The 27,776-nt window shown below is 46.2% G+C and overlaps 1 protein-coding gene and 1 pseudogene across 1 annotated transcript; both read right to left on the reverse strand.

The window, feature by feature from the left end:
- Positions 1-7,940: 7,940 nt before the first annotated feature.
- Positions 7,941-26,548, reverse strand: Pelp1 (proline, glutamate and leucine rich protein 1). Its single transcript, XM_031352690.1, has 17 exons — positions 26,268-26,548; positions 22,234-22,298; positions 21,461-21,566; positions 17,070-17,219; positions 16,803-16,874; positions 13,760-13,819; positions 13,346-13,496; positions 12,917-13,046; positions 12,727-12,814; positions 12,249-12,337; positions 12,048-12,164; positions 11,781-11,928; positions 11,511-11,670; positions 10,884-10,939; positions 10,537-10,743; positions 8,971-10,440; positions 7,941-8,536 (listed from the first exon to the last, which is right to left on the reverse strand). Exons 1-17 carry the CDS (start codon positions 26,514-26,516, stop codon positions 8,444-8,446), a joined length of 3,411 nt encoding a protein of 1,136 aa, XP_031208550.1. The 5' UTR covers positions 26,517-26,548; the 3' UTR covers positions 7,941-8,443.
- A 728-nt stretch (positions 26,549-27,276) lies between these two features.
- Positions 27,277-27,348, reverse strand: LOC116079349 (annotated as a pseudogene).
- Between the last annotated feature and the right edge of the window lie 428 nt (positions 27,349-27,776).

Below are 27,776 nucleotides of genomic sequence, written 5' to 3' on the forward strand. Positions count from 1 at the left end.
AAGATATAGAAGAATATAAAAGAAGCTAGCTAGCTAGAGAAGAAGTAAAAATAAAGGTTCCTGATTAATCTGCATGGAGAAGGGCTTGGTGTTTGCCTCCTTATTTCCTCTGGACGGGTAAGGTGTCAGCGACAAAAATATATATTGTTCTTGTATCCAGCAATTTAAAACTGGTGGAACACTCTCTCCTTCTAGGCAGAAGGCTTGAGCTCTGAAATCCCAAATAGACTCTGGGATCCTCCAGATGCCCTCCAGTCTCCCTGCTGTGCCCAACTCTTTGATGCCCAACTACTGGCTCTTCTGTGATTCCCAATCACAAAAGGATTTTTTTTTTTTTGAGAGAGAGAGAGAGAGAGAGAGAGAGAGAGAGAGAGAGAAGAGAGAGATTGATATAGCATATAACAATTCTGACTGGCCTGTAACTCCCTTTGTAGACCAAGCTGGCCTTGAACTCTCAGAGATCCACTTGCCTTGGGCCTCCCAAGTGCTGAAAAGAAAGGTGTGCACCATCATGCCTGGCCTCACATAAGGATTTTAGGTCCCTTTGGTTACACTTACCTTTCTCCTACAGGTGTTTGCATGTAGTTACTGTTTTCATCTGTTACCTCTTTCTGGGCACAGCATGTAGAGCCTGTTTCTAGAAGTGAAGGGAACCTGAGAATGAATGAATAGCTCATGGGACTAACAGGTAAACAGATGACAAAGTCCCCTCCAGCCTAGTTGTCGGACTAAGCCTATCAAAGTGAAAGTGGGTTTAGAGTCTTTGTACTTGAGATGCGAACATGAGGCTTAAGTTCTAAACTAACAAATGGAAGCTGGACAAACAAGATATGGTAAACCCAAGCTGGAGAGATGGCTCAGTGGTTAAGAGCACTGACTGTTCTTCCAGGGGTCCTGAGTTCAATTCCCAGCAACCACATGGTGGCTCACAACCATCTGTAATAGGATCTGATGCCCTCTTCTGGTGTGTCTGAAGACAGCTACAGTGTTCGCATATAAATGAAATAAATAAATCTTAAAAAAAAAAAAAAAAAAAGATGGTAAACCCTACAGTTGCCAACAGAAAGGTAAGGACATCTACTGTAAAGTGGGGTTCAAGTAAAAGGAAAGCTTAGAACACCACAAGTTGGGACCAAGTAAAATCATAAAGCACTTGGGTGAGGAAGAAGGCTCAGGAAGGTGAAGGCACTTGCCACCAGGCAGAACCATCTTAAGTTCGATCCCCAGAAGAGAACTGACTCCCATAGGGGTGTCCTCTGACCTCCACAGCAGCATGCATGTGTACTTGCATGTGGGTATACACACAGGAGAAGGGGGATGGAGAGAACTAAGAACACTTGGTGTTCTTGTCAAGAACTCAGGTTCAGATCCCAGCACCCACAGAACCATACACAAACTTTGTATCTCTGCTGCAGACCGGGCCAGTCGGGGTTCCTCAACCCTCAGAAAAATCAGGGCTCCGGTACTCAGGTGGACAAGGAGTCAGCGAGTGACACACAGACACGGACACAAGGGAGTGCTGAATCTGAGTGTAATTTCTCAAAGTAAGCATCAGGCTTTTATGGTCATTACAGAAGAAATAAGGAAGTTGGGTAATACAACAGCCAAGGTACACCGAGGTCATCTGAAGCACAATGGTTCTATAGAAAAATATATACATGTAAATTGACTGGAACTAAGCAGTGGTTACATGGGAAAGAAAGTCAGCCTTATCTAAAGTCAGCTTAATCTTGGAAGCCAGGTGTGAGATAGTTCCCATTCTAGTCTATTGTATAACCCACCACCTGCCAGCCCTAGGTAAACACCCAACTATGCTAATCTTCTGGGTTAGTGAAAGTATGCACCAGGGGGGTCCCATTCTTTGTTTTGGTTTGGTTTGGTTTTTTTGGGTTTTTTGGTTTTTGTTTTTGTTTTGTTTTTCAAGACAGTGTTTCTCTGTGTAGCGCTGGCTGTCCTAGAACTCACTCTGTAGACCAGGCTGGCCCCGAACTCAGAAATTCACCTGCCTCTGCCTCCCAAGTGCTGGGATTACAGGCGTGTGCCACCACCGCCTGGCCAGGGGGTCCCATGCTTGCTAACCTTTCCATAATACATTACTCTAGCTCCAGGAGTGATTCTTACTCAGTAAACTGCAATGCCTGACTTCTTTCACTATCTCTCTAACAATGCTGGAGGCAATTTGTCTGAATAAATAACATTCTTTACGAAATTCCAAGCCCAGGGTTGGCTCAGCATACTCTAGGATTGATTAGAACACTGGTGGGGGCCAGGAAACAATGTCAATCTAGCTTGGCTATTTGCAAATCATTCCTTGAAGGCACCTCTATACCTAATAATAAAACAATACAGAAAGAAAGCACACAAGACCCTCCTTCAACTATCTCAAGGACAAATCTGGACCACATCCGTGTTAGGGGACACCAAGGGACTCCAGGAGACCAGTTTCCTTGAAACTTCTTGCCTCAGGGACTGCAACCAAGCCTCTGGACCTGTCAAGCAGACTCCACTGGAGTGGGTGTGGCATATCTCCAGGGATGTGATGTCCTCTTCTGGCCTCCAACAGCACCCCTATATATGTACACATATACACATAAACACAGCGGCACCCCATACATACACACATACACATAAATAAGAACTTTTTAAAAATAAAATTTTAATAAATTTTACACTGGCACACCACTGTCCATAGGGCAATGGATGAGTTAGTCCTTAGGGAAATTTACTGAGCAGACCATTCGGATATTCAGCATTTGAAAACATATTTGTACTTGAGCCCAGGCAGGTAAAGGCCAGAAGTAGGAAAGTGACCAGGGACAAGAGCTGAAAACCAATGTGGCTCAGTAGAGGTCAGAGAAATGGCACCCTGTGGCTCACAGGTGGGACCTGACATTACTCCTTGGCTTACAAGAGATGAGGGAGCAGGGTCTGCAGTTCCTGGTTGCCTTCCAGCCAGCTCCAGCTTATCCTTCATGCTCCACCTTTAAGAGCTGGAGGGCTTGGACACAAATTAGGTAAACCACTGAGCATGGACACAGCCAATAGTCACCCGTGGCCAATGCTCATGCTTGGCCAGCCAGAATCATCTCCCTCCTACCTAGTTTTCTTCGTTAGGACCCCGCCCTCTCAGGGCACCTTGCTGTCCCTGAATGGCCCCTTTTGCCCCTGAATGTGATGTTATCTGGGTTCCAGTTCACACCAGTTCTCTTCAGTTCAGCTCCCTGAGTGATTTACCCTTTCCCCAAATTCAACCATGGGCTCTCTCCTGAACTTCAGAGCCCACACACCCAACTGCTGCTACCCAGAGGCATTGATCATTCAAGTACTGTTATTATTATTTTTTTTTTTTCCGAGACAGGGTTTCTCTGAGTAGCCCTGGCTGTCCTGGAACTCACTCTGTAAACCAGGCTGGCCTCGAACTCAAAAATCCACCTGCCCCTGCCTCCCAAATGCTGGGATTAAAGGCGTGCGCCACCACCGCCCAGCTTCAAGTACTGTTATTAATATACTGAGCCCAGAGACATCGTGCATGTTTCCAAAGCCTCAAACCTGCTGATGCAATTCAAGCATTCAGTGCATAAATCTTCCCCTCCTCGGCCCCTCCCTTAAACCGCTCTCTTGGCCTTTCTGCTTGATTGGATTATCTACAGGTTCCAGCTACCTTGGCCCTAAAGCCCCATCTCCAGGGAGTGCCTCTGCTGGGGAGATGCAGGGAGCCAGCCTGCTCAGCCCAGCAGCCTTCCTAAAACAAGTGCATGCGTATGGCAGCTGATCACCGACGCCAAGGGCAAATGCCAGGGCAGCTGGACCTGCCTAGACTGCTTGGTCTCTTGAGCTCTGACTCTCCTCCAGATTCCCAAGACTCACTGAAAGTCGAATTAAGTCACTTCCCTCAAGAACATGTTAAAAGAATGCCTGCTTCTTGGGATAAGGCCCCAGCTCCTACACAAGGTCTCCAAACCTTGTGCCACCCCAACACCAGCCAATGCCTCGTTGTACCTCCTTCCCTGAACCTTCTGCATCTCTCTACCTCTATAAAAGCATGTTCTCCTCTTGTGGTGATGAAGCTAAATTAGCAGCTTTTCTTTGGTTGGTGGTACTGTGAAATCAAGCAAAAGACCTCCCACGGGCTAGGTAAACTCTGGCATTAAACTACACCCTCATGCTTTTTTAAAAAAAAAAATCCTTACATGCCCAAAGAATCTAAAGATCAGCTTTTCTAACTTCCAACGTTGTGACTCATAATTGACAAGACTTAGAAACAAATGATTTTGACAATCGTGCAGCAATCTCCTCTAGGTGAAGTGACTTGTTAACCCATTCAGAATGATCACTGGCATTTGAACCATCTAGCTATCTGAACATTCACTGGCCAGAAGCACATTCTAGAAGACTGTGGAAGAGTTCCATGTTGGCCACACAGACTATTACTCCCTTCACCGCCTACCCAGAGATCTGGACTAGTCTGGACAATGACTGTCCCACTCTGGCCCTTACCAATTACCCTTTTCTCCCATAAGCCAAGGCAAGGGCACATCTTAATAACTACTCTTCCTACCAGACATTCAGATACGCGATAAAGGCATGGCACGTGTATATACAGTCAGATCAAAGAAAACAAAGCACAGGAGAAAAACCCACATAGGAATCATGACTATATAAAAGCATGGCATATTTCCAAAATGGAATCTGGATAAAATACTTTTTTTTTTTTTTTTTTTTTTTTTTTTTTTTTGGTTTTTTTGAGACAGGGTTTTTCTGTGTAGCCCTGGTTGTCCTGGAACTCACTCTGTAGACCTGGCTGGCCTCGAACTCAGAAATCCGCCTGCTTCTGCCTCCCAAGTGCTGGGATTAAAGACGTGAGCCATCACCCAGCTGATAAAATGCTTTTAAAGCAAAAAATTAAAACCATAAAAGTTTTCATATTAAAAGAACATGGAGGCTAGAGAGATGGCTCAGCGATTGAGAGCACAGACTGCTCTTTCAGAGCTCTTGAGTTCAATTCCCAGCAATCACATGGTGACTCACAACCATCTCTAATGGGATCCAGTGCCCTCTTTTGGTGTGTCTGAAGAGAGCAACAGTGTACTCATATACATAAAATAAATGAATCAAATTTAAAACAAAACAAAACAAACAAACAAACAAAACTTGCCAGGCAGTGATGGCGCATGCCTTTAATCTCAGCACTTGGGAGGCAGAGGCAGGTGGATTTCTGAGTTCGAGGCCAGCCTGGTCTACAGAGTGAGTTCCAGGACAGCCAGGGCTATACAGAGAAACCCTGTCTCAAAAAAACAAAAGAACACAAAATCATAGTATTACAAAGAAGTCTTTGGGAAAAAAAATGAAGCCCATCCAGTAATCTGACCCAAGGATTTTAAAATACTGCCAGGCTGGAGAGAGCTGAGTGGGTACTTACTGCCCTTCCAGAGGACCAGTGTTCACTTCACCTCCCTGGTTAACTCCAGTTGCACAATAATATCCTATGCTTCTGGCCTCTGCAGGCACCTGCACTCATGTGCACATACCTACAGGTTAGGGATATAGTTGTAAAACTCATGCCAAACATGTGAGACCTTAGTTTCAATACACACACTCACACACACACACACACACACACACACACACAGAGGGCAGGCAGGGGGCGGGGGCGGCGGTGAAGAGAGCAGGGCTGTAAAAGACTGATCAACATAATAAAAATTAAAATGTTCAGAGGCAGAAGTGTTACACTGCAACTCTGGGGTAGAGAACTTACTTATGTTTTAGTATGCACAAGACCCAAGGTTCAATTCTCAGCAACAAAAAAAAATTAGATAAAAAATTTTAACATGGCAAACAGAAAATGTAACCAGTCAAAAGACAAAACTTTTTTTGTTTGTTTTTGTTTGTTTTTCGAGACAGGGTTTCTCTGAGTAGCCCTGGCTGTTTTGGAACTCACTCTATAGACCAGGCTGGCCTGGAACTCAGAAATCCACCTGCCTTTGCCTCTCAAGTGCTGGGATCAAAGGCGTGCGCCACCACCACTTGGCTCATAGCCACCTTTTAAAACTAACTTCTTTGACAACACAGGAATGCTTCTGTTTCTGAACTTTTTGTACTTAGATCCTCTCCAGAAAATTAATTTTCCCAGAACAGCAAGTTAAATCTGTATTAATCCTTATCCCCCTCCCCACCCCGAGCTCCCCCAACACACACATACACAAACACATACACACTGAGTAATGTGGTACATATGTCATCTGTAATTCAATATTTCTGTCAACGACCATATCCGGACATATCTAGCCTGCAAACAGTATGAAGGCTGGGCAAGGACTTCTGTTTATCCCCATCCTGGAAAGCGGAGTTCATTGCTATAACATCATCAGACAAACAACCTTAGTACTGTCATAATCTAGTAGACAGAACCACTGAGAACTGGGTGGAGCCACCTTGTCACCTCTACTCATCTGTGCCATCCTTGTGACTTCCTGTAGATCTTTGTTTTTTTCCAAAAGTACATATATTATTGGTAGAAGATGCTGTTATACATAACTCTGAGAACTGGCTATGGCATACTTGTAACTATGAGTGTTTACCAATAAGACACAATGAAAGTGTCAACAGGGGACAGCCTGGGGCCTAGTCTTATACTTTTTTTTTAAAGCATGTTTATACAAAACTGCTTACAAATACGCGCTATTACTTCTAGAATGCATTAACACTGAACATACAAACTCTGTTCCTGGGAGACAACCTTATAGCCAGACCAGAAATCAGAAGTCTCCACAAACCTTTTTGGATCTTTGAATTGCAAATATATTACCTATCATTATATTATATATTCAAGATAAAAAACAAAAACAAAAACCAAAAAACCTGTTCTAGTCTACTCCCATGGTTGATACCCTAAGTGCAGTTTCCAGGCTTGCTGAGAGAGCAGTCAGGAATCTTGCCATCAGTGATCCTTACATGGTCATCTTCACCTAATTAAAAACTCCTTTTGATTCTCAGGGGTGAACAATGCCCAGGCATGAAATTTTACAAATAAATCAGACTGCCACCATCTGGACAATACAAACTTTTCTTACAATGGAATTACACCCCAATAACCTATCATACACTTCAAAGTACTGCACTAACTATAGCTAAGCCACCCACTCGGTAGCTTAGCCCACCGAAATACTCACTTTGACAGCTGGGCAAAAGCATTCAGCGCAAATTATACTCAAATGCTGAATACCTCATGTAGTTTATTGAATACTAAACTAAAGGTGAAAAGCTAGTCATCCTTATTGTTCTAACACAGTCAAGCTCTGAAGTCAGAACCATCTGACTAGGGAGTTGTGGAGCTTTTCTTAGGTTTGATGATAAAGTGTGACTTTAACTGCTCCTCCACCTGAGTACTGGGATTACAAATGTGCATAACCACGCCTCACCCATGTGGTGTTGGGGGTTGAACCCAGTGTTTCATGTATGCTTACACCAACTGAGTGTATTTCCAGCCCATGGTTGTGCTGTATGATTGTTGGGGGCAGGAGGAGGTGTCAGTGTGTGTGTTTTTAAGTTTATATGTATGAGTGTTTTCCATACATGTATGTTTATGTACCATTTACATGCCTGGTGCCCACTGAGACCAGAAGTGGTAGATGTAACTAAAGTTATAGACAGCTGTGGGCTGCCATACAGCTGTTAAAAACTGAACCTGCATCCTTTGGAGGAGCAGTCAGTGCTTTCACTGCTGAGCCATCCCTCCAGCCCCCAGTACTAAGTTCTCAATCTTAGATAACATTGAAGACCTAGGGGAGAAAGGACATGATGTCTATAGGTTACTCTCTGAATCAAAGACACAACAAACACATAAGATTATGTAAGTGTGTATATATATATATGTGTGTATATGTGCATGCTATCTTTAGATAGCATCTATGTAAAGACAGAAAGCTAATATGAGTAAATACTGAATAGGAAAAGGTTATATATTTACAATTTCTCTGAAAACTTGAAATTTTTCAAAATAACTAGGGGAGAATTTTATCCTTAAACCTATTCACATTTCAAAAAATTAATTCAACTCTTAACCTCCTCAAAACATTACACAAGCAGACACGCTTGTGCACATCTACAACTTCAGCCCTTGGAACAAGGAAAGTTTACACAAGACTTGGGTTTTTGTGGATCTGTGGCCAGCCTGGGCTACATAGCAAACTCCTGCAGAAAAGAGCAGAGGACAAAAACTGAAAACTACAACACTAACTTAGTGACAAGCAGTTGGCTGGGTACTTCTCTTAGCCAGTGGCTTTTCCTCAGGTCACTGAAGACAACAGTGGGGAAATCTGGAGAGGATGCAACAAACCCAGCACTCACTCAGGCTCCAGGCTGGGAAGTGTGGCAAGAGCCACAGCAGCACAAGGGTCTACAGACATAACTTTATTGGATACAAAGTGACAGGGTGCAGAAGGGGCTAAGAGTCAGGCTCTGTAGCAGGTGGTGGCTTCTCATCATCAGGAGGGCAATCGATGAAGTCAGCCAGCATGGCAGCTGTGTCGTCTTGCTCCTTTTAGGGACAAAGGCACAAAATTCAAAGTCACACACTGAAGTATATGTCAGACTGGGGCACCCCTGAGCCCGCACCGTGCCTTTTTAAATTTATTTATTTATATCCCAAAAGCTGTCCCCTCTCAAAGTCCCTTCCCCACCACACTTTCCTCTGAGTGTGTCCTGCCCTTGTAGCAGCTCAGTCTCCATGTGGGTCCCCCAGGTCCCCACAGCTAACCCTCTCACCTTTCCCTCCCCCAGGTCCCCACAGCTAACCCTCTCACCTTTCCCTCCCCCAGGTCCCCACAGCTAACCCTCTCACCTCTCCCTCACCCAGGTCCCCACAGCCAACCCTTTCCCTCACCCAGGTCCCCACAGCTAACCCTCTCCCTCACCCAGGTCCCCACAGCTAACCCTTTCCCTCACCCAGGTCCCCACAACTAACCCTCTCACCTTTTCCTGAGGAGCTTCTGCTTCTGCTTCTGTCTCCATCTCTTCTGCAGGTGTCTCAGGTGGGGGTGTCACCTTGTCACCTCCACCCCCATTCCCCTCTTCCAGCAGGGTAGGGGGAGCAGAGGATTCTTCTTCAACAAGCTCCTGGGGTGGCCCTGCTGCAGGGCTTCCCACTTCCTGCTCCACCTCCTCCTGGGAGGGGAGCACTTCAGGGGCCAGGGTGGGAGCAGTCTCAGGCCCAGACGCCTCCTCTGCCCCTGGCTCCTCAACTTCCAGTAAGAGCCCAGGCTCAGGCTCTGCCTCGAGCTGTACTTTGGGGGAGTCTGTAGGTGGCAGAGCTGGTGGCAGCGTTGGAGGTGGAGGTCCACCTTCTTCTACCTCCCCTGCTGAACCAAACTCCACATCTTCTACCTCTTCCAACTCTTCTTCCTCTTCTTCTTCCTCCTCTTCTAATTCGCCTTCTTCCTCCTCAAATTCCTCCTCAAACTCTTCTTCCTCTTCTTCCTCTTCAAAATATTCTTCTTCATCTTCTTCCTCCTCCTCAAAGTCTTCTTCTTCCTCCTCTTCCTCCTCTTCTTCCTCCTCCTCGTCCTCCTCCTCCTCTTCATCGCTGCTGTTGATATTAATAACTGTCAAATCCTCTTCCATGGCTGTAGGTCCTCCCCCTCCAGGAGTCCCTTCAGGGACCAGCTGTGGTGGAGGAAGTGTCACAGGACCAGACACAGGTGGGGGTGGGGGTGGGGGTGGAGGTAGAGGCCCAGGAGTTGCAGGCAGTTCTTCAGAATCCTCCTTAGCTGGTACAGGAGGGGAGGCTGTTGGTGGGCCAGTAGGAGCCGCAGGGGGAGGAGTGCCTGAGGATGGTGGAGGTGGCAGGGATGGAAGCCCCTCAGGCACAATCACCACACTGTCGTCCGAGTCGCTTTCCAAGGAGATCTCCACATCAGATGCTTCCTCCTTGTCGTAGTGGACAAAGGCTGGCCTGGGTACTCTCCCCCCAAAAGTTTCATCTGGGGGTATGCTAGGCGGAGGGGTCCCACTAGGGGCAAGGACAGGATCCTCACTGGAACCTGCACGATGATTTTCAGAGCCAGGAAGGAGCCTGGGTGGAACAGATACCAGGCCTGGGACAGAGAGGCCTAAGTGGTTGGCTGTTGCTGGAGGTCCAGGGCGAGAGGGTACTGGGCCTGTGGACGGCATAGAGCCAGCTGAAGACATGGAGCCTACTGTGGGAATGGGGCCTGCTGAGGGCAATGGGCCCGCTGAAGGTATTGGGCCTGGAGATGGCATAGCACCTATAGAGGGCATGGGACCTGGAGGATGGAAGGCTGGGGCCCTGAATGAAGATGGGGCCTCAGGAGGAGGAACAGGGGCAGGTGTGAGGCAGGCAGGCCCTGAGCTCTGTAGAGGAGGCACTCGGGGGTGTGTCAGAGCAGCACAGGTCACCAGAGCTTCTGAGCAGAAAGAGGATACCTGAGGAAGGAAGAAAGGGCAAGAATATCAGGAACACGGAGTCTCATGAGGCAAGCATCAGAACAAGCGCAGAGATCTGACCCAGTCAGCAATTACCTCAAGACTATCTTCCCATTGGCCAAGAGAGAAAGCTTTCAGGGCACAGGCAAGAGGAGGAGGGCAGCGAGGGGAAGGTGCCAGCAGTAAAGCTAGCAGCAGGCGGTAGAGCCCAAGGCGACAGCAGGAACTGTTGTAAGGAGAGCTGCCCAGGACCTCACCCTGCTGGACACTCATGACCAGGGGCAGGACTAGATCATGAAGCCTCTGAAAAGAAAATATTGTGAGTCTAGAAACATCACCTTCAAAGCCTTGTTCCTAGCTCTCAATGGATCCACCTTTGGGGTAAACAATCCCAATGCACAGAACAGTGGCCCTCTCCTCCATTAGGACCTGTCCCTACTAACCCTGTGGGTCTCTTCTTTGATGAGAGGCCCGCACATGAGGATGGTCCGGCTGAGGCCTGAGAAGAGAATGGCGTGTCAACGGAGACAGGAAGTCAAGGGCACACAGCCCAGCAGGGAGCACCCAGTTCTGTCCCTGCCTACCCTGGGCAAGGCATTTACCCTCTCAGTTTCTTCCACCAATGTAAAATGGGGATGGCAGATAATGCTGGTAATGTACTATATCAGTATTCTGAGGAGAACTGGTCTCACCTTAGACAGTGAGATAGCAGGTAGTAAGAACACATGGGACCCAAAGGAGAGTCATCTAAAAGCACGGTACCTACTTAACTCCTGGCTCCATTCTTAGATGCATTAGATGCAGGGAATCCCCACCAGCATCCTGCTCTACACTGCACATGAACCCCACTGGCATGGATCCGGGGATCCCCACCCACAAGCGCTCGTAGTGTCCCTACCAAATGTAGTGCATATGTAAAGTGCTTGACTAAATTAAACTAAGATCTTGGAAGATCAAGGGAAACTACCAGATCCCCAATTTAAAAGCAGGGCAGAATGCTCAAGGCTGCATGACTGTCTCTGCTCCTATGTGCTCTACTCTGCCGGGCTGATCACTTCACACCAACCCACCTCTCAGTGCAGCTGCACACACGTCACTGTTGGCATTCCTATCTCCTTTCCGTTGGCTGGATGGAGCCAAAGCTTCCCCCATATCGAGCTTTAGCTTCTTAGGAGCACTTGGCTTCCCACTTTGCAAACCTCCATCAGAGCTTCCCCTGGTACTGCACAGCTTGTGGTAAAAGGAAACAAAGTCACATGTACAGGCAAACAGGAAGTCAGGACAGTCAGTCAGGAAATAGGTACAGGAGCCAGGGGAACAGGAGTCAAGGTCTCACTCACCTTAAGAGCATCAGATGGAGGGGAGATGTCACTGAGCAGGTGGGTGAGCAAGGCCTCCCCAGAGGCCCCCCCTTGAAGCATACCTGCTGAGGCCCCACAAACCTGCACCCATAGATCTAAGATAGCATACACTTTGGTCCGAATGGTGCTGGAGAAGGAGCAAGGAAAGCAGGCAGGGTATGAATGACAGCTGACATGCCAGAACCCCTGGGGCTCCTGATGTTCTCATCCACCCTCTCCACTCTATCCGCCCTTGTGGACAATCACCTGTAAGGCCTCTCCTGGCCTGGAGCTAGATTATCCCTCCCAATGTTCCAGGCATTGAGAACCTGGGGAAGCAACCGGCTGATCAGGGCACCAAAACGCAGGAGTCGGCCTCCACACCTAGGGGCAGAAGACAGAACGGTGGCCTTCATTTCCAGTACATGGAGGCCTTCCCTTCTCCACACCATGACCAAGCTCACTTACGCAAGGATCAGTGCAGAGAGCAAATCCAAGGCTTCAAGGTGAAGAGAGGGCAGCAGCAGCAACTTGAGGGGACCATCTCCAAGCAAGTTCTGGAGAAAAATTCATCCACAGTAAGTTGGAAAAAGAACCAGAGAAAGACAGAAACAGAGCGGGTATATCAGACTATACAACATGAACCAACTCCCTGGCCCAACTGAACCCAAGCCCATCTCCTATCTCATAGGAGAGCTTGACCATGACTGAGCCCTTTAACGATGCCTTGGCTCATCCCCAAATTCCCTGTCTGCACTGGCCATGGGTGGCTCTGCTCTATGTGAGTGAGTGAGTCCACCAACAGTTGCACAGGCCTCAGGGACAGTTTCAGAGCTGACAGCTGGGTATTGTCGGCCTCAGGGACAGTTTCAGAGCTGACAGCTGGGTATTGTCGAAGTGGCCAGGGTCTTAAACTAGACTAATGCAAACGGCAAAGCCCACTCACAATGTTCTTGCTACTGATGCCAAGGATCCGGCAGATGAGGTCCAGGACTTCCTGCACAGGAACGGACACAGGAGCCCCAAATTCAGAGCTAGAGAACCAAAGCAAAGAGAACTTCAGAGCAGTCACCCCAGCTTGACTCCACATACCACCACAACTTCTCCCTAACCCATTCTCTTCAATATCCACACACCTGAGCATGAGCCCCAAGCAACGGGCCAGTCCTGAAAACCTCTGCCGAAGCTGGAGGAGGACATGAGTGTTATCATCTTCTGAGGGGGAAAGCAGCATCTCTATTCCAGGGCCTTCACTCTGCACAGGAGCTGGGCAGCAATACAACCACCTATATACACTCTGCCTCTCTCCCACCCTTCCTTTTTCCTCTGTATGAGCTGCCATGTGGGTGCTGAGAATCAATTCCCAGTCCTCTGGAAGAACAGCCAGTGTCCTTCACCATTGAACCCCATCTCCAGCCCCCACCTTTTTTCATTTGTGCTAGATTACCCACTTATGTTCTCATCCACGTTGCCCAGAAACCCACTGCCCAGCCTCTGCGGACCACCTCCTATTCCCTACAGCTACGCTCTCCAACCCATCTCCTGACCACAGCCCTGTTCCCTACCAGTCTCTGTCTCCTCAAACAAGGACCCCAGTAAGCTGTGCAGTGAGGTCAGTAGGCTGTGCAGCTCCTGTCCCCAGTTCTCTGTGTGCTTCAGGCCCTGGGAAAAGCCAGCACCTAAAGAGGGCAACCTGGAGTAACACTCACAGGCCAGCTGCAAAAGGACAGAAAGCTGGTCAGAGAGGAACTAGCTCGGCCATGGGTCTCCCATACCACTAATGCCCAAGAAAAACTGAGCTCGAGTTCAAGGAACAGCAAGGCAGAAATCCCAAAGAGGACAAAAGTCAGTAATTATGTATATTAAGAGGAAGAAATTGAAAAGAGGGTCCAAATGCTGTACAATTAACAGCTAAGAATAAGATGTAAATAATGCCTCAGACCAGATCCCAGTACTTAGCACCTCTCCCTTCCCTTTACCTGTTGGAGTTGAGGGTTTAAGGAATCCAACCGAGACAGGAAAAAGGAAGCCAGCTTTCCCTGGAGGAGGGAGGAAAGGAAGAGGAGGTCATGGAGCAGTGCCAAGAATAGTGTCCATAGCAGTCTATCTACCTGAGATTTCACTTTCCTATAGACACAGGAAGCATGATGCATTCATGGGGTGATAACAGCTATTAACGGTATGTTTCTGGGGTAGAGACAGACCCTGCACATGAGCTCTGGTTCTAAGCCTCCTTCCTGCCATAAAAACAACTGGACTCCCTCTGCTATTTTTTGCAAATGACAGTCATCTTTCTTTCTGAAGCCAAAATGACAATCCTGAAAAACAGAACTACCCACAGACCAATTCTGCACAGTTGCTGAGACACAAATGAGGCCCAGCTAGAATGAATGCATTGCCCAGAGGAACGGGTAGAGGACTGGGTCACAAGGACAGGCTAGACAGCAAAATGAAGTCAACCAATCTCAGAGTTTCCACTGTCTACCAGCAAACCTCTGCCTGATTCGAGAAGGCCTGGAGTAAGTGTTCAACCTAAGGTCCACAATTTATTTGGAGTAGAATAAAAAGGGCTCATGAATGAATAATACGGAGGAAAGCCCACCATTAGTTTCAGTGACCTGTGAGTAAAATGTAGTTTATCTCTCAGTTTTAAATACAAACAAATGTGCTTAAGAGCAGGCCCTGCAGCTACAGTGATCGGCTCACTTGTTCCTTTCACAGTATAACAGGGAACACCTTACCTACCAGCTACATGCACCACAAATTCAGATCAAAGAATTAACACCACCTCGCTCTATAGCAAATTCTATGTCTACACTGTAATGGTCCCGTTCTAAATATGTTAGACTTTCTCATCCCAGAAGCAGGGTTCAGCCACCCTGAGTTTCCAGTTCTCCCTTCCCTTCTAGGTCCTCCATGTGGGCAATCCTGATACTTGCTTTCCGTAACTTCTTACTAGAGACCAGCCCTTAGATCTAGCTTGCTTGACCCAAGACTCTGCTGATCTCACACGACAGATGGCGCAGATCTGCCACAGTGATTGATCATCTGCAACCTCCACTATGTGGAGTTCTAGGGAATCAAACTCAAGTTATCAGGCTTGGTGGCAAGTGCCTTACCACTAAGCCACCTTCCCAGCACTGTCAATATCAATACTTTTAAAACTGTTTTGAAACACTTTAATTGAAGCATAATTTAATACAAACATAAAGTTTGTGATTCCATGTATTTTTGTTTTATGAAATTATATTGTAGCTCTGAGGGGACTAAGGATGGAATTCAGTGATTGGACTGAGTTCACTCCACAATACAAAAACAGAAATCCTGTCCTGCCCACTTACAACTTCTATTAGTTGTGGATAAGAGCAGCCATATGAAAATGTAGACTCAGTACAGATAAGTTCACTGGAAATACCTGCTTTGAAGCGTCACATACTGAAGGTAACAGTGACACACACACACCCTTATCCATAGGAATATGTATCAACAAATTGGTTGAAACCATAAATAATCCCAAATCATAATAGGTTTATGTTTATTTTGTTTTGTTTTATTTTAATCTCGTTATATAGCTTAGACTAACTCCAAACTCCTGCTTCAGCCATGCAAGGGCACCACCACCCCAGCCTATACTTTTCCTATACACATTGATCTATCATAAAGTTTATCATAAAAGTTTAACTCACAGTCTGGGTACAGAAAGAGCTTAACAGCTCAGTAATAAACCGGAGCAATTATAATAGAGCGAGACTGTGAGAGTGAAACCCAGGTCACTCTCTCAGCACTCAGCTACTCCCCTCCATTACCAGACAATTACAACAGTACAGGGCTTGTGTTCAAACAACCTTTACTTTACTTTATGGTGACCTCAAGTGATGTCAATTCAGGCAGACTAAAGAGAAGCCATAAAGTATTCCCTTTAAGTGAAAAGACTGAAAAGTTGTTGACTTAATGAGGAAAGAAAAAAAGTGCAGTAATGGCGACTGTAAGAACAAATCAATGACACTGGCAGGGAGAGACAAGTCTTACCCAAGACAAACCCATGCTATTTTTGCTGCCTGAACAAAGACAGCTAAAATCACGAAACAAAACCAGAAATTAGGGTGAGAAGCTAGTAAGTCTCTGTAGCACCTTCTTCCTCAAGGAAACATTTAGTACTTCAGGAACAAAGTCGGGTCTAGAAAGCCAAAACAGGCACTACAGAAAGAGAAGGGGGGCTGGGGTGATGGCTCAGTGGTTAAGAGCACTGACTGCTCTTCCAAAGGTCATGAGTTCAATTCCCAGCAACTTCTTGGTGGCTCACAACCATCTGTAATGGGATCAGATGTCCTCTTCTGGTGTATCTGAAGACTGCAACAGTGTATTCACATAAAATAAATAAATCTTAAAAAAAAAAAAAAAAAAAGAAAAAGACAGAAAGAAAAAGGGGTTGAGGGCTGAGGCCTGGAGTGTATGAGGGGTGGGGCCTGAAATGTAATTCGGTGGTAGGGTAGTCATTAAAAAGAGGGGGCAATGGTAGTAGGGGCTGGATAGATGGTTCTGCCATAAGCACACTGGCTGCTCTTGCAGAGGACTCAAGTTTGATTCCCAGCACCCACATGGCAGCTTACAAACCAACCATCTGTTTCAGTTCCAGGGGGATACAACACCTTCTGACCTCTGCAGGCACCAGAGGCACACGAGGCTCACAGAAATGCATGCAGACAAAACACTTATACACATAACTTTGAAAAAAAAAAAAAACTAAACTAAATTTAAAAATAAATAAAAGGGGCCAGGAGGGAGGGAGAGATGAGGAAAGGAGTTTACGGGTTGGACAAAGAACCTAGCATCAGACAAACAAACTCCAAGCCCTCTCCATCTTGGGCAGGGCAGGTAATTTAAGCCAATATCTTCATTATGAGGGCTAAATGATACTATTGCAGGGTAGTATTGTTAGACCATGCTTATTGTGATAAAAACTTAGAAATGCAAGGGATAGACTCTGAAGTAGAGAGCTTTAAAAGTTTCAAAAGTACTTACTTTTAGAGAGCCACAAGCCCGAGGAAAATAGGTCATACAAGCCTTCATTCCCTCCAAAGCTGATTGTTCACACTGTGGGAAAAGCAGAATTCTGAAGGGAGAGGCCAAGCACCAATAGCCCATATATTTCCATCCCATCCCCAGCCCATAAGGCCCCTTCTCCAGTCAGTCACTATTCTCTTATCCTTACACTCACTCCCTAAGCAGTTCCCATAACATTCTTTAATCCAAACAGTATAAGCAAGAACCAAAACTGCAAAGTCTCACCTCTGGTCTGAGGCCCAGCAAAGAAGTAAGAAGCCCAGGAAGGTGGTTGGTGGAGATATCCCGAAACAGGGTAGGAAGCTGGGATGCATATCGGAGCAGATCCCTCAGGATAGCCACAGCCAGCTCCATGGTGGATGGTGAATCCTGAGACTAAAAACAATAACACCCGTGCTGCAAACCTTACCTTACTGTCACCAGAAGAGGGACAGGAGGTAACAGCACAGGGCTTTTAAGAAATACCACAACTTGGTAGAGAAATGGCTCAGTGGTTAAGAGCACTGGCTGCTTTTCCAGAGGGTTCAATTCTCTGCACTCACATGGCAGCTCTGTCTATAACTCCAGTTCCAGGAGATTCAACAGCCTCACACAAATATACATGTAAGCAAAACACCAATATGCACATTCAACAGATGGATGGATGGATGAATGGACAGATAGATAAATGGAAACACCATAGCTAATGCCACTATTACCATCACACTTACCATAAACAGGAGGCTAGGTATCTATACAAAGGATATATTTACATTTTAGGATCCAGTGCCTGGAAAACGGGATGTGCACTTGCCTAGCATACATGAACCACTGGGTTCTATCCCCAGAACCTCAAAAAATAAGAATAAATTATAAAATAAGAATGTGCCAGGGTGGTGGTAATGCACACCTTTAATCCCAGTGCTTGGGAGGCAGAGGCAGGTGGATTTCTGAGTTCAAGGCCAGCCTGGTCTACAGAGTGAGTTCCAGGACAGCTAGGGCTATACAGAGAAATCCTGTCTCGAAAAACAAACAAACAAACAAACAAAGAAGACGACCTACCAAAGAATGTATCTGAGTCCCAGGAATTTGTTTGAAGAAAATAACAAAGCCACACTTTAAAAGATCTGAGTGCTTAGGACAATAGTCTTTATTCTCCCATACTGCATTTCTCTGCCTCATCTCTCCAAGTCTGATAAACACCCACCCTGGAACTTGGAACTCATGGGGGAAAGCTATTTGGCTCAGGACTTTCTGGAAAATTCAAAAGAACCTAAGGGGAAAAAATAATTTGGCATATACCTCCTTCTAAACGAGACAGCCATGTGCCAACAACACATACAGGAATGCTTATTAAGAAATGTGAACAACTGAGAATATTGTCATCCTAGCTATCAAAGGTGCTAAGGCAAGAGGGTGGCTTGAGCACAGGACTTTGAGGACAGCCTGGGCTATATATTGTATCCCAGAAATCATTTACTTTCTTTTCTTCTCCTCCTCCCCAATTATTTAGCTCTTTGTTTGTTTATGAAGGCAGGAGCATAGAAGTCAGAGGACATCTTTCAGATCCATCATGTCCAGGACTGAACTAGGGTTGTCAGGCTCGGCAGCAAGTGGCTTTACCCACTGAGCCATCTTAACCAATCCATTAATTTTAAAATGAAAGAATAGTTGGGGCCATGGACTACAACCAGGCCTTCGACACTGTCCAGCAATCCTACATTTCTTTCCCGATAGCTTTCTCCAATGAACTTGCAAACCCCACCTTCCCCACAGTGCCACCTTGAATGTCTTGCCTCATTATGGCAGAGAAAACCAAAGCCAAAGCCAAGGGCTTCTTCAGGTTCTAGCTCCCAACCTGAAATGTAGTAAAAAAAACAGAACAAAACCCTAAGGTTCTTAGATACCCTCATTACTCTCCCTTCTTCCTGGCTTACAAACCCCTCCTCCTGTCCATAACTGATCCCTTCACTGGGCTTAATACTAACCCTTCTTCTCTTCCCACTGACATGGGCACAAGCTTACTTTACTCCCATCTTAGAAATTCTTTCCTTGAGCCAATGTAAAACTCTACTCCCAAATCCCAAGAACTGCCCAATTCTGGATCCTTATGTCTATCCTTCGTCTCCCAGTTGCTTCTCATCCCAATCCAGTCTAGCTTTGTTCCCAGCTCCTCAAACACCACTTTCCCCATTCTCAGTTTACTTTTACAGAAAATGACTCCAAGTCAGTCCTATTCCAGCTCCACTGCGTATAAACAGAAGTCACCCCTCCCTCGTTCCTCCTGTACTCCCCCTGGAGTCCATCCAACCCCACAATCTCACTCACTCCTCCCTCTTCCTTTGGATTCCATCCAGCTCTCAGTCCTGGTTACCTCCTTGGCTTGCTCTGTGTCAGACTCAGACTCTAGAGCAAACTTCTCCTCCCACACTGAGTGATCCTTCAGCACAGTATGCACTTAAAGCTCAGTTCTGGCCAGAACACACACTAAAACCCACCCTATGCTCACTGCTGGCTAAGCACTGGTAACCCTCCTAGTAAAACATACCATCAGAAGCCCTCTTCAAGTCACTATCACACAAGAGGATGTCTACTGAAAGGGCTACTACCCAACACTGCAGGTCACACTCACAGTGTTTTCCTTTATTCCGAGCCTTGACTGTCTTCCAGTGTTCTGAAGGCCACAAATCATGTTGGTAATGTCTTCTCCCAAAAGCCAATCAATCATGAGACTGCTCACTGGGTGCCTTCAAACCCACCTACCCATCAGTTTTCTCAGCACCCCCTCCTCCAGGCTACTGCCAGTGTTCTCCTCTACCACCTTTAAAGCCACCTATCTGGTCCCTCTGCTTCAGGCCTCTCCTTTCTGGTTCTTCACCCAGCACCCAGAGAGAAATTTTCAAATGTGACAATGTCATCACTACTACTTCACTGTCACCACTATGGTTTGCATAATCTCCAAATTCCCTCTACAGGACTCTTAACCCCAGCACAATAGTGCTGAGGCAGCACACCTCCCTAAGTCATAGAGAGACAGTTACTGCAGAGGTAGGTCTGTTAAAGAGGGAGGCTTAGCACACACTCATTCCCACCCCAGTCCCACTTCCCTCTGATGTCATCCACCATGTTATAATGGAGCAAGCAGATCCTCAAGGGATGCTTGCCTTTAACTTTCAGCCTCAGCTTCCAGAGCCATGATTCAGACAACTCTGTTCTCTATGCACTGCTCAATCTGTGCCACTCTGTTATCGCAGCAAAAACCTACTTAGAACCTCTAATCAACTCCCACTACTCAAAGGATAAAAGCCAAAATATTTTTTAAAAATCATGGCTTCGCTCTTCTACAGCCAGCTTCCCAACACCATCTTAACTTCACCAATCTGGCCAGGCGGTGGTGGTGAACACCTTTAATTCCAGAACCTGGGAGGCAGAGGCAGGCAGATTTCTGAGTTTGAGGCCAGCCTGGTCTACAGAGTGAGTTCCAGGACAGCCAGAGCTATACAGAGAAACCCTGTCTCGAAAAACAAACAAAAAAACAAAACAAAACACACACACACAAAAGCCAAAAAACTTCACCAATCTGCCATGTTTACAGCTGTTCAAATGATTAACTTCCTCCTCTGCTGGGCTAGTACATTTTTAGAATACTTTGTAGCCAAATTAAGTATTGATCAGAATAGAAATGCATCATTGTAAACTGATGGCCCTAGTCACTAACTCATACTACCCCGGGGAGGGTCAGATTCTCAGTCTATTAACGTAACAGGTGTCACTCCACAGCTAGTTATATCATTCTCAGTTCAATGACTTCCATTAGAAAGAATCTGGCAACTGTAACATGTGAATATCTGGTTTTGCCCATAAGCTAAGAATGTTTTTACCCCCATTTTTTTTTTTTTTTTTTTTTTTTTTTTTTTTGGTTTTCCGAGACAGGGTTTCTCTGTATAGCTCTGGCTGTCCTGGAACTCACTCTGTAGACCTGGCTGGCCTCGAACTCAGAAATCCACCTGTCTCTGCCTCCCAAGTGCTGGGATTAAAGGTATGTGCCAAAAAGAAGGCTGGCTGTGGTGCTGAATGCCTTTAATCTCAGCACTCAGGAGGCAAAGACAGGAAGTTCATTTTTAAAGGTATAAAAAATAATATTTAATGGAAACCATATAGCTCATGACTCTAAATTGATATCTGCAAATTCCTAGTTCCTAAGAAAATATCCCAGTCCCTATATTAGACTTAAGAGCCATCCAAGTGGAGTCCAAGCACCTCTGAGCTTAGTATGCAGCTTGCCAATGTACTCAGAAAATGCTTATGGAATAACTAAGTGCAGAGACCACAGCAGATGTTAGGGAAAGAGACAAAAACTTTAAAAGAGTAACAAAGCAATACACACACTCTACAGAAGAACTTCAGAGCTGCCACTCCTTAGGCAAGGAAACTAGAGAGTTATAGCATGTGAAAGGGCAAATGAAGTCTGTAAGCTAACAGATAAAACTATCAGCAAGTTAAGAAAGCTCTCTATTCAAAGTTTAACCTCCTCTGTCCACAAAGCAGAAAACTGTTTTCAGTAATTCTGCCCCAGAGCAAGCTAAATGTCCATACCTGATCCACACTAGGCAGGACAGAGAAGAGCAAATCCTTACCTGCAGCACCTGCTGGATGCTCCGAAGCCAAGAAACACAGTGTTGCTGGAACAACTCTGTGGGGCTCTCCCCTACCAACAAGGACAGCAGACACAGGCCTTCAAACCTGACAAGCAAGAAGAGGGTGACAAGGATGTGGGGTTGACTTCAGAAGCCTACTGACTGTCCTTTTACTTTCCTTGTATCTTTATTGTTGTTCACAAGACTCCATCCCCAGATTTCCTATGGTTTCTACCTCACAAGACATGGAAGACTCAGAGAGAGGTAGGAGTATCAAGCAAAGAAGGAAGCAGGGCCAATCTCAGGTGGGAACAGGAAACCTAGGAGATGGAAATGGTGAGCCCACAAAAAGAAAACTCCCTACAGCTCCTGGAATGGAAAAAAATTTCTTGAATCCATGGGGTGGGGACAAAGGATAGGCAAATATACACTCAACCCACTTTCTTTTTATTTAAAGATTTATTTTATTTATTTTATGTGTATGAGTACACTGTAGCTGTACGGATGGCCATGAGCCATCATGTGTGTGGCTACTGTGAATTGAACTCAGGACCTCTGCCAGCCCCGCTTGCTCCGGCATAATTCACTGTGGCTGTCTTCAGACACACCAGAAGAGGGTGTCAGATCACAGGTGGTTGTGAGTCACCATGTGGTTACTGGGATCCGAACTCAGGACCTTTGGAAGAGCAGTCAGTGCTCTTATCCACTGAGCCATCTTGCCAGCCCCTCAACCCACTTTTCTAAAGAAAGGGGATTAAAGATTAAAGACTTACCGAGTTTTGATAGAGCCAAGATGTACATTACTGAGATTCACCAATGCCCCAAGAGCTGAAAGATTCTAGAAGGGAAAAAAAAAAGGAGTAAATAAAGCAAAGGTGCACAAAAAATTTGCCAATCCCTCATTGTTCCCCCCACCCCCATTATAAGAAGGCTTTCTGAAGGTGCCCTTTCTGAGAATAAAAAGGCCACCAGCTGCCTGTCAGTCTGTTTTCTCAAATTCTGTCTTGTTGACCTTCTCCCTCATGTCCCATAGGTGCAGGGGGGAGAGAGGCACAGACCTCAGGACTAACAAGAGGACCCCTCAAGTCATCTTCTAGACTTCAACAATAAAGCTTGCTCACCTCAGCAGACCTCCCTTAGCATAAAGACTTCCAGAAATACCAGCTGAATGAACCCCAGATCCATCACAACCTTTCTTTAGTCACTTGGAAGAAACAACTCTCTTCCTCCTGATTCTGCCTTCTTTAGAGGCAAGGACACACCAACACAGACTTAACCTATCTATCCTCCTTCCAACCTATCATGCTTCACACAGAAGCATGGTCCTTCATCAGCCCCTTTACAAGTAACCCAAGCGCCAAGCGCCTCTCAGGATACCTAAATCTCCCAAAGGCCAGTAATCATCTATTCTTTCTAATCCCACATCAGCACTGGTCAGATAAAGGAAAGTACAACTGAATAAAACAAGATTCCACAACCAGTGACATGGCTTAGCACATAAAAGACATGTGCCACCAAGCCTGACAGCTTGCACTTGATTCCTAGAACCCACACAGTAGGAGAACCGACTCCCAAAGGTGTCCTCTGACCTCCATTTGTGCACGATGGCATGCATACACCTGTATGTATATAAAATAAATAAATGTGATTTCTTTTTTTCTTTTTTCCTTTTTTTTTTTTTTTTTTTTTTTTTTTTTTGGTTTGGTTTTTCAAGACAGGATTTCTCTGTGTAGCCCTGACTGTCCTGGAACTCATTCTGTAGACCAGGCTGGCCTCGAACTCTGAAATCTGCCTGCCTCTGCCTCCCAAGTGCTGGGATTAAAGGTATGTGCTAAAAAGAAGGCTGGCTGTGGTGCTGAATGCCTTTAATCTCAGCACTCAGGAGGCAAAGACAGGAAGTTCAAGGCCAGCCTGGTCTACAAAGCAAGTCCCAGATAACCAGGGCTCTGTTAACACAAAGAAACCCTGTCTTGAAAAACCAAAAAAAGAAGAAAAAAGAGCAAGTCCTTAGTCAGGTGGCAGAAACTGTTCATTCATTTATCCAGTACACATTTAGTAGTCCACCTCAGGAGAAACATTGCTTTAGGTGCTAGGTAGCTTATCTCCCAGATGAAGGCAAGTGTAACTAAACAATCCGTGATGTAAACACAGGCTAGGCATCCATAGTTAGAAAATCCAAACATTGAGTTCTAGGGACCTAACTCAAATGGAAACCCCACACCTGACTTCACACTAAAACATAGGTGAAGCCAGGCAGTGGTAGTGGTGCATACCTTTAAATCTAACACTAGAGAGGCAGAGGCAGGAGCCAGCCTTGTCTACACAGCACCAAGTTCCAGGACAGCCAGGGCTATACAGAGAAACCCCGTGTTGAGAAAGGGGGCAGGGGGGAACGAAGCCAGGCATAATCCCAGCCAGAAATGCATAAACAAAGGCTAGAACACTTGATGCTTTTGCAGAGGACATGGGTTCAATTGCCAGTTCCCATGTAGTGGTTCAAACTTATCTGCAACTCCAACTCCAGGGGATCTGATGCCCTCTGACCTCATGGGCACCAAGTATACAAACACACACATTTGTATGTGTACCACATTCAGGCAAAATACACGTAAAATGAATAAACCTAAAAAAAAAAAAAAAAAAAAAACCAAAACCAAAACAAAACCACAGGCTCACATTTAATCAGCACCTGCCAGGGGAAACAAAAAGACCCACTCGGCCCCTTTAATTGTGATACAGCTTTTCCATGACCCCCTACATACAAAGGATAATAAAATGCATGTTCAAAGGCAGGAGTGATCAACAGCTACTTTCCCCATAAGGCATCACATACATCTAAGCTCTCCGTGCATTATTCACTATGAATTGATTTTTTTACCCTTCTCCCTGCTTTGTGGCATAAATGTGTGTGTCAGAGTGGGGGGGGGGGTGAGGCTGCAGACACCTCTACGAGTAACACCAGTAAGAAGAAAGCAGCACAAGTGGCCGCCCAAACCCCAGGTAATAGCCAGTAGACCAGTAGTAGCCGTGAAAAGGACATAACATAGAAATGCGCCAACTGACAATTGAGGAACATGTGTGCGGGGCTTACTTAAGGACTAGTCAATGTACATCAGAACAAAAACTCAGGTCACTGGAAAAATCAGAGAGATTTCTAAAACACACAAACAAACAAAAAAGGTCATTAACATTACAGACAACTGGGGCTGGGAGATGGCTCATCCAGTAAGAGCACTGACTGCTCTTCCAGAGGTCCTGAGTTCAAATCCTAGCAACCACATGGTGGCTCAAAACCACCCATAATGAGATCTGACACCCTCTTCTGGTGTGTCTGAAGACAGCTACAGTGTACCTATGTATAATAATAAATAAATCTTTGGGCCAAAGCGATCAGGGCTCAGAGTGAGCGAGGCTGACTAGAGCAAGCAGGGGTCCTAAATTCAATTCCCAACAACCACATGAAGGCTCACAACCATCTGCACAGCTACAGTGTACTCATATACATAGAATAAATAAATCTTTATTTAAAAAAAATTACAGACAACTGGAGTATTCCCAACAGTCTGAAGAAAACAGTACAGTGGACATAAGCACTTGCCACACAATCCTGTCTTCCAGAACCCACATTTTAGTGTAAGCACCTATAATCCCAGCATCCCCTACTGAGAGACACGAGGTAAAAAAAAAAAAAAGAGCATCAACATAAACTCTTGGGCTTGCTAGTCCACCACAGCCAAGAAACCTTGTCTGGATACAGGAACTTTAGGACCTAAAAGTTCCTATGACCTTGACGTGTGCACAGTGCTACCCTTCCCCATAACCACCAACATAGACACACACACACACACACACACACACACACACACACACACACACACACGAGACACACAGCTGAACAAGATGGCAGATGCCCAGGCACAGGCAGCTGGATCGCAGTGAGTATTAGGCCAGCCTGGTCTACAAAGTTCCAGACCAGCCAGAGCCATATAGTGAGACTTTGTCTCCATTAGAAACAAAAGGCAGAACTTCACAGACTGCTTATGGAAGTGTGTAAGAAACCACGTATTGAGAATGACTCTTGGGTTTCTAGCTTGTAGGACTGAACGCATGTGATTTTATTTTTTGTGCATAGGCTCCTAATCAGGTAGACAACATATTGTCTATGGTCTACCTACCTCACCAGCCTCAACTCTACCCACTCTCTTCAACTACCTAAACCCCTAACCTAAACAATGCCCTTATTTTCCAACCCTTCCTAAACGAGTGTTCCTCTAACGTTTTAGCTACCCCTTCTATTTTCTTTCACTACTTAACCCCTGTTCATCTTAAACTCCGGGTCCTTTGGAGAAATCTCTAAATACTTTCTCTATATCGGTTTAGGAAATTCATACCAAATTCATCATTTTGCTCATTGCCATTATGGCCGGAATTTGGAGCGCCGAGTAGGGGGGGGAGGCCCTTGACTAAGAGATAGTAAATATTTGTGTTTAATTACCCCAGGGAAATCACCGCCAAGAGAAGTTTCGCTGAGAAGGATTCAACTAGTCAAGTGACCTGGAATGGAACTGAGTCCCTTCATTGCTTTGTGCTTATCAATGACCTAACAGAAACGGGGCCTAATTTTTCTCTGGGGAAAGCGCAGGTAATGAAATACGTGAATCTCGTCCGGAATGGTTAAGTGGCTCTATTCTCTACTCTCGGCTCTCCTCAAGCTCACAGCTACAGCGTCAGCTTCAGGAAGGCGGGATCACAGTGCCTGGCTGCCTCACTAGCCTTCCCACGGTGACTACAGGAGCCACGGACTTACCTGAGCCCCGCCCGCTGTCCCATGCAGCTTCAGTAAGCACATGAGCCCAGGCAAGTGTGGGGCCCACTGGATTGGGGGATGCACAGGGGCAACGGGGGACCCCGTTCGCGGCTGTAACAACCCAGAAATACTCTCTAACAGCAGCAGACGCAGACGCGGGCCGGATCCCACCGCAGAGAGACCCCCAGGCCCGCCAGGAGCCCCAGCCGGGGAGCCCGCAGAGGGCCCACTGAGAACGGCTGCCGCCATCTTCACAGGCTCGAGCAATGGCGTAGCGTGATGACGCAAACACAAGCGCGACGCACGCCGGCGGGGAGGGGTCTTGAGGAGGGGGCTGCGGCCTGCCGGCTGGATACTCCCTTTGGCAGGAGGGAGCATGCGCAATGTGGGCGGCCACCGGCGTTGGGGGGCTTGTAAACGGCTAACCCCCGGCCAAGCGCAGTAGGACGGGGCGGAGGTGTTGTTGCGCTGGCCGGACACGTGGTCTGCAGTAAAGGCGCGGGAGTCCGAAAGATTTCAGTCCAGCGTGGCTTCTGGCTGCCTTCTCCCCGGGCTCAGGAATCCTATGTAAGGAGCCAACTCCAAGTCTGAAATTTGGGACGTTCTAAACTGTTTTTCCAACAATGAAAAAACAAGCTCAGAGAGTGCACATGGCCCAAAGTAGCAGAGTGTCACCCTGTCCCCAAGACACTCCCACAGCAATTTGTGTATTTACACAAACATAAATATTGTTTTTGCAAGAGCAGGGTTTGCAGCCGGGTAGTGGTGGCGCACGCCTTTAATCCCAGCACTTGGGAGGCAGAGGCAGGCGGATTTCTGAGTTCGAGACCAGCCTGGTCTACAGAGTGAGTTCCAGGACAGCCAGGGCTATCCAGAGAAACCCTGTCTTGAAAACCCAAAAAACAAAAAACAAACAAACAAACAAAAAGAGTAGGCTTTGCTGTTGGATTTTTTTACTCATATAGTGTGGAACCGGCAATTTCTTTCTTTCTTTTTTTTTTTCCTAAAAAAAAATATGGAACGCTTCACAAATTTGCGTGTCATCCTTGCGCAGGGGCCATGCTAATCTTCTCTGTATCAGAACCGGCAATTTCACTGGTTGTGCCAAGAGCTAATCATCTCATCCTTGAATTTTGCTGCCTCAGGTTTCCCTAATACACTAGCCAACACCCTAATAACTGTGCACTGAAACGATTGTTACCTTTAGATTCAATAGCCTTATATGTTCTCGGTTTTCTATTCAATTCTCAAGTTCTAAGATTCTACTTCTAAAATACACTAGGTTGGGTTGGGGGCTCAGTGGTAGAGTGTCTACTTAACATGAGTGACTCCCTGTGTTCAATCCTGAGCACAACAAGAAAACAAGAAAAAGCACACACAGACGGGCGGTGGTTGGGCACACCTTTAATCCCAGCACTTGGGAAGCAGAGGCAGGCGAATTTCTGAGTTCGAAGCCAGCCTGGTCTACAGAGTGAGTTCCAGGACAGTCGAGGCTACACAGAGAAACAC

Source organism: Mastomys coucha, unplaced genomic scaffold, assembly GCF_008632895.1.
Source record: "Mastomys coucha isolate ucsf_1 unplaced genomic scaffold, UCSF_Mcou_1 pScaffold5, whole genome shotgun sequence".
In the NCBI taxonomy this organism is placed as follows: Eukaryota; Metazoa; Chordata; class Mammalia; order Rodentia; family Muridae; genus Mastomys; species Mastomys coucha.

Coding starts and splice junctions, on each gene's coding strand:
- Pelp1 (XM_031352690.1), bottom strand. CDS start 26,516: ATGGCGGCAGCCGTTCTCAGTGGGCCCTCTGCGGGCTCCCCGGCTGGG. Junction 22,299..26,267: donor GGACAGCGGGCGGGGCTCAG/GTAAGTCCGTGG, acceptor TTTCCCTTCTAG/AATCTTTCAGCTCTTGGGGC. Junction 16,875..17,069: donor TGCTGGGCCTCAGACCAGAG/GTGAGACTTTGC, acceptor CTTTTCCCACAG/TGTGAACAATCAGCTTTGGA.